The sequence below is a fragment of the Cryptomeria japonica genome, chromosome 4, assembly GCF_030272615.1.
Source record: "Cryptomeria japonica chromosome 4, Sugi_1.0, whole genome shotgun sequence".
In the NCBI taxonomy this organism is placed as follows: Eukaryota; Viridiplantae; Streptophyta; class Pinopsida; order Cupressales; family Cupressaceae; genus Cryptomeria; species Cryptomeria japonica.
Window position 1 is genome coordinate 613,954,744 of NC_081408.1, and position 6,760 is coordinate 613,961,503.

Genomic DNA, 6,760 nt, shown 5'->3' on the forward strand with positions numbered 1-6,760 from the left:
AACAATTCATTATAGAATCCCTTTAGCTCATCAAGTACTTCTCCAACTCGAACTACCTAAATTATCAATGCTTAGAATATGTTGTTTAAACTCAAACATAAAATAAAGAAATGAAAAGTAGACAAATACATGAACACAATAGAAGATTTTTTAAATGGTCAATACACTCATATGTTGGGGCCAAATAGATAACCTCTGATATTTAAGTTTCTCTGTTAAGCTCCTTAACACAAGGATAACAATCTAATAAACTTACAAAATCAAATTTAGTTACCCATCTTGTTTTTGTATGGAAGAATTTTCTTTTGGTCTGATGGGACTGCTCCTAAAAATTCTGTTTAGATTCGTGATTTAGCCTCGGAGATTAAATTATGACATTTGGAATGTGAAAAACCTAGCTTTCAACCAAACCCTATAGATTTCAAAATAAAATTTTATTCTGGAATAAGAAGGTATATTGTAAATATACAGACGCATACATTCTCAAAGAATCAATCAGCGTAGTTACTTGTAACGTGGTTTTCTGGTGGTCTTCTCAAGCTCAGGTTAGCGATACAACTGGAAGGAGGACCTAAAGCTTGCTGGTTTGGGCAAGGCTTACACGGCTTGAAGTTTGCCAACGTGGCCAGCTCTTCCACCGCTTTCACCACATGCTCAAGTCTCGCTACAATCTCCACTACTATCCACGCAAAAGTAGCCAAAGGAACAGCTTCTCCAAATTCAACACTTTCCCTGGACATTGCTCTTTCGTCAACACAGTTACTACAGTTAGCACAGAGGCGAAATGTATTACTGTATCTCTCATGGTTAGGTTTTTTATCATCTCCTTCTCCATGCCACGATACCAATCTTCTCAACACTTTCCTCTTTGTACAGCAATCAAATTCTGGATTTTTGCCTGGTTTGGTCTCTTTTTCCAGAAGAGGCCACCTTGTTGAATGTAATAAGAGCTTCGGCTGATCATGCAAGGCAGTGTTCAGATCCTTCACTGCAAGTTGCAGTTCCTTCATCATCGACTCCCAATCGCATCGTCTCATCTGTTGGATGCTGCTCGACAGCTCTCCTAGTATTTTTACTGCTTTTTCGCTAACCTTGGTGCATGGCTTCTTCAACACCCAACGAACAGAATGTGGAGTCTGCATCGCATTCAATCAGAATCATAACATTATATTTGCTAAAGTGGCAACAGTTATTATCACGATAAATAGTTTCAAATTTTTGATCATCAGTGTACAATGAAATGAATTCAACAATAATTTCAAATCACATTCCGTCATCTATCATCAGAATGAATTCAATAGTTTCAAATCACATTCCTTAATCGAACATGATCCATCATCAGAATGAGTTCAACAATAGAAAGAATTTGTGTACCCGAATCTCAGATCGCAGGCATCCGTGCAATGCCACAATAGAGTACGTTAAATATCGAAGATTTACTCCAATTTTCACATACTGCTTCCACGGATGTCGGTATCGGAATCGGCCATGTCCTGGCTCCCAGCTGGCAAACGTCGCCTGCAATTTAAACACAGACGATTTCAGATCAAACAATTAGTTGTGCGGATAAAAAGGCTGCAATTCATTTGTTTTATCATTCAATCAAATTTGATCGGTATTATGTTAAATTTACCCAAGACTCGTCGGTGGCCTTTGAATCCAACACAGATTTGAATCTTTCGTATATGAAATCTTCTGATTCATCTCCGTTTCCCTCATCATGGTGTCCATCAAAGTATTCCCCAACGCATTCTGTTCAACACACACACATATATATTATTCTTGTAGCGTTACGCCTACAGACAGATTTTTGAAACCTTAACTTTCATTACCCTGAAGAGATTTAGCCAGGAGTTGAAATTTCTTTACAGTTGCGTTGTGAATATCCTCCCCAGCCCAGATGGGGAAAATGAGTAAATTTATGACGAGGCACACTCCACATCCGATGAGTATGGTGGAGAAGCGATGGTACGCCATGCGGAATATGTTTTGCACTCGATACCCAGAAACTGTTATGAGACTGAATGTCAGTAGGAATACCACAACTCCATAATCGTATCTTCTTTTAATGAAGGGGATAAAGCGAGCATATGTAGCAATTGCGCCTGCAAAACGAATTTACTGGTAAGCAGGGGAACACAAGCTGAAAAATGCAGGACCCAGGAACTATTCAATGCTAAGAAGGGGAAAAACACAAGAAGAAATGAGCAAAATAAGTGATTACAGACCGATAACAAACATGGAAGAGCCGACTACAATAGCCTCTCCTTGGGCTACTTGTTCTGACAAGTAACAAACGAAAAATCCGAGAAACCCAGCCACTCCAGTCCCGATTCCTCTGTTCAATCCCTTGCTTAAAGTAGCCCCTGCTTTGACAGAAACAACCAAAGTAACAACTTTTCTCATGCCAAACAACCAAAATGAAGCCTTGTTTCTACAAAATCAGTTTCTCAACATATTATAAAGTATATTATTAATGCCCATTGATGACAATCTTTTCTTAAAAAGGGGTTTCACCACTGTATTTCTGTACTCAGATTTGGTTTGGTATATGAACTATTACCTGCACTGAATTCCAGAACAACCACGACTGTCATCACTGCCCAAATTGCATTATCACCCACTTCAACAAATAATGGATTCAAGAGAAATAAAAGAGAAACCAGTGACAATGCTAGAGCAACTTTCGTGGCATGCATAATCCTTCTTGGATCCTCTACTCCAACTTCCCATATCTTTCTGCAGCAAGCCGCTATAACTACTTTTGCTTTTACAGGTATTATTCTTACTTTTCTGAGCAATCCTCTATGTTGAGACACATCTCTGCCACTTCGCTCATCACCAGTGATGTTCACTCTACATTCGCCATTAGCATCAGTCGCCATTGCCAAAATTGACTCCAAATGTATCCTAAGAAACAGAGTTGGTACTAATAGAATCAATTGGATTTCAGTTCCTAGAAATTTACTAGGTACTTATGTGCTAATCCAAAACAGCCAAATTCACAAGAGTAATTTCAATTGCTTCTTGATCTTAGAAACTGTAGAAGAACACCTGAATCCAAAACAGCCAAATGTGGGATGAACCCAGGAAAGAAGAAGACGACCATAAGATCTAAATCAATTGTTTTCGGATTAGATTGTGAGTAAACCTAGGACAAAATGGAAAGAGGAACATGGTAAGGAAATTGCAGAGAAAAATAGAATGAAGCTCTGACAATATGAATAAAGGGACATGCCAGGACAGCAGCAGATGCAGAATAGCTGTAGCTATCTGCTATCTTCCTCACGAATTTCACATGAGCACAGGAATCGGGATCTCGATTACAGAGATTTTTTATTTAATAAAGGCTGTCGTCAAGAAAATGAAAAAGTTTGATCTTTTTTTCTGTTTCCGCGTGTCCATAGGTATTCTCTTGGAGCACAACAAAATCTTTGGATTCCAATTGCTTTTTACAACAGCAATACCGTCACAAGGTAGTGATAATCTTTATACTTTTTATATAATAAAATAGTTTTTAATTAAAATATTAAGGTGAAATGCCTGAGTGCGCCTTTCCCGTTGGCACACATAATATGAAAATTGGTGGAAGTCACGTACGGGTCGGTATGGTTTGTCTCGTTTGAAGGAAAAATAGATGCCATTTATTTATTTTCATTTAATCATGATCAACTACATCATGTTGAAAGCATGCACTAATATGTTGCAGGAATTCATTCTATCAACATCAAGTCTTGTGTGAGACTTCATGCCTAAGGGTTTTATTTTTGAGGTATATCATTTGTAAATTTAACATTTCTATTATTGTTTAGCTCTATCTTCCCTAGGGCATCCACTTCTTTTTATCATGATATAGTTGTTGTGGAGGTGGGAATATCAACATGACATTTTACTTAGGCAAACTTTTATGCAACACAAGTCTTTTTCTTTATTTTTTGTATGTAGGTTCAGATCCAATTGAAAAAGTGGTACAAGAGTGTAGAGTAGATTGTTATAGGTTGCGACAGATTTTGAATAGGTAAAAACCCCTAGAATAATTCACCAGGCACCCCTGTCCTATTGTCTTTAGTTGAACTTCTAGGAGACAACATTTCAAAGCCTCCTGACTGCATTTCAGCTCACCTTTATTAGTTTCAAAAACCTTTAGACTACGACTCCCAAATAGACTACGGTTCCCAATGGCTATGTCTGACAATTTTTGCTCTAGTTTTTAGATCTAGGTTCTTTGTATTTCTCTTCTAGATTCAGCTTACTATGCGTAGTATTCTTTTTATAATCTACTATTATTGCTAAAATCAATCATTTTGCTATCATTAACCTTAGATCTCATACACACACACCTTATAATCACAATTCCATTGCTAGAACAAAATCTCATCATCCAACTCTTTTATCAAGATTGTAGTTAAACCTATTCATGTTCTAATTCATTTCCTTGTACATATCATTTTGGTGAATTTGACATGTCTTATGTTTGTATTACTTCTTATTTGGGATTTAATTAACTGGTTCATGCTTGCAATCATTCTAAAATTTGTGGCTTATGTACTTGCACTTAATTAATTGGTTAATTAGCCACATCTTTTTTATTTCATATCACTTAATTAATTGGTTAATTAATTGCATCATTGACATTTCATATCACATTGGTAACAAAATTTGTTTGATATACCAAAACACTAAAAACGTAAACCAATTAACCAATTAACAAAATAGTGAGCATGTGTGTGTTTTTTAAGCTTATGTACTTGTTTATGAGTTTCATAGCTCACTATTTTAAATATGACATTTCTACAAGAAGAAGATATTGGCCCATGGCATCCCATGTTTTAGCTAGTAACGGTGTTGAACTTTAGTTGCATGTTGACTTGTTCCCATCAAGAAACTCAAGAGAGAAATGATTGCTTAATCCAACACACATCTTGTTTAACATACCTAAAAAAATTCCCCTCATGATTCCCATGACAAGGGCTACCCTATAGTGCAAGTGTCCAATGAAAAATTGAAGAAGCTAGACAAGGAATTGGAAGGCTTTCAACAATTTGTGAGTACAAAATACTTGGCTAGAGAGGTTTCCCCTCTTATTAATATTCTAATGAAATCAATAAAAGGCGATTTACATGGTGTCAATATTCTACATAGGACAACTCATATAGTGGATGAAAACATGATGACCGTAGCTAGTTGTGTAGAAGTGCTTGGGTATATAACTCTTTGAAACCATATGGACACATAGTTATTGATACCCATGACAATACATTATACTCTTAAATTCACTTCTTCTATCATATTTACTATTGCACAAAATGGTGATGTCATCCATAACAGTTTTAGGCCTAATCCTATTAGCCAATATTCTTATGTTCTACCATCCTCCACTCCCCTGTTTGCTTCCCAAAATATTTAGAATACTATTAACCAATACATTCCACCTATCACCTATCATATTGTTCCACCACCTATATTTTATTCCAATCCACTATCACTATCATAGATATGTTTAGAAAATGATACAACCATTATTTATATAGTAACATAAGTTGCTCTATAGTTTGTTGTGTGAATCTCATTATACATGCATCATTGAAAGTATTGTTTTCTGATTGCTCACATAGTTTTGTACTTAAGTTGTTGCATCTAAATGATTTTCAACTTATGAAGTTATAATATATATATTATATATTTACACAACCACCTATAGACTCAATATATATTTTCATAGCCCAATATATATACCCACAAATTATTTATGAGTGATTGTATATATCGAGCTATCAAACATATATATTGAGACCCGAACCTCTTGTATTAGTATCACTATATATCCACTATTGAAAGTATTGTTTCCTAATTCCTCTTTGATCAAGGCTTTCTCATAGTGTCTTCCGATTAAGCGGTTGCATGTGAATGAGTAATTACACAAAATTTATACTATTTTTTTAACATTGACTTTGGCTATGTTACTAATAAAGTTGTTGAACTCATCTACAAAAGAATAAGCACTTGATTTTGTTGATTAGATGGTCATATCAAGTAAGAAGCACTTTATTATTGAGTAAGTGTTTTTATATTTGTTATTGGTTGTATAAGTGAATTCTTACCCTGTTTACAAAACTTGAAATCTTTCAACATGAACCACCTAGTAATGGCTCCACCTTAATTGTACAATGATCTCAATAGTTTTTGACTTGCACAAAAATCAAAACTTCTCATATTGTCTCTTTCCTTATATATTTTTGTAGCCTTTTTCTTGCTACATTCATCTGAATTTGGAGTTGAAATACACCACAATGCTCCAACTAAAGTTGTCTTATCAAGTAAGTCCTTTGTATGGTTATCTTTGTTAATTTTATTCTTTTCTTAAAACTCAACCTTCAAATATTTGCTCCTCTTGTGCTCGAGTTAGATAGCATGTTCACATAGAAATTTCAAAAGTCCAACTTTTTATGTCAAGTAAGAAGCATACCACATCTTGACACAAAAAATATTCATCAATGTTACTATTCTTAGTACTTCATGTTGGCTAACCTACAAGCTCTGTAATAGCATCCTACCCATTGAGTTGCTAAATCTTATTTTTAACTATCTTTTTACATTGTTTATAAAAAGCATAATTTTTGTGATCTATTAAAAACAACTTAATCTTATGTGTCTTCATGCTTTTAGATACTCATATAATGTTTCTCTCCACATTTTATTCACTTTCTTCCTTCAAAATAATGTTTTCATTTCCCTCTTTTGTAGGGCACACTGATTACTC

At 35.1% G+C, this 6,760-nt stretch overlaps 1 protein-coding gene across 1 annotated transcript; it reads right to left on the minus strand.

The window, feature by feature from the left end:
- Positions 1 to 419: 419 nt before the first annotated feature.
- Positions 420 to 3,438, minus strand: LOC131032191 (aluminum-activated malate transporter 14). Its single transcript, XM_057963133.2, has 6 exons — positions 2,564 to 3,438; positions 2,229 to 2,366; positions 1,833 to 2,105; positions 1,634 to 1,752; positions 1,375 to 1,518; positions 420 to 1,136 (listed from the first exon to the last, which is right to left on the minus strand). The coding sequence occupies exons 1-6, from the start codon at positions 2,883 to 2,885 to the stop codon at positions 492 to 494; spliced, it is 1,641 nt and encodes a 546-aa protein (XP_057819116.2). The 5' UTR covers positions 2,886 to 3,438; the 3' UTR covers positions 420 to 491.
- Positions 3,439 to 6,760: the final 3,322 nt, after the last annotated feature.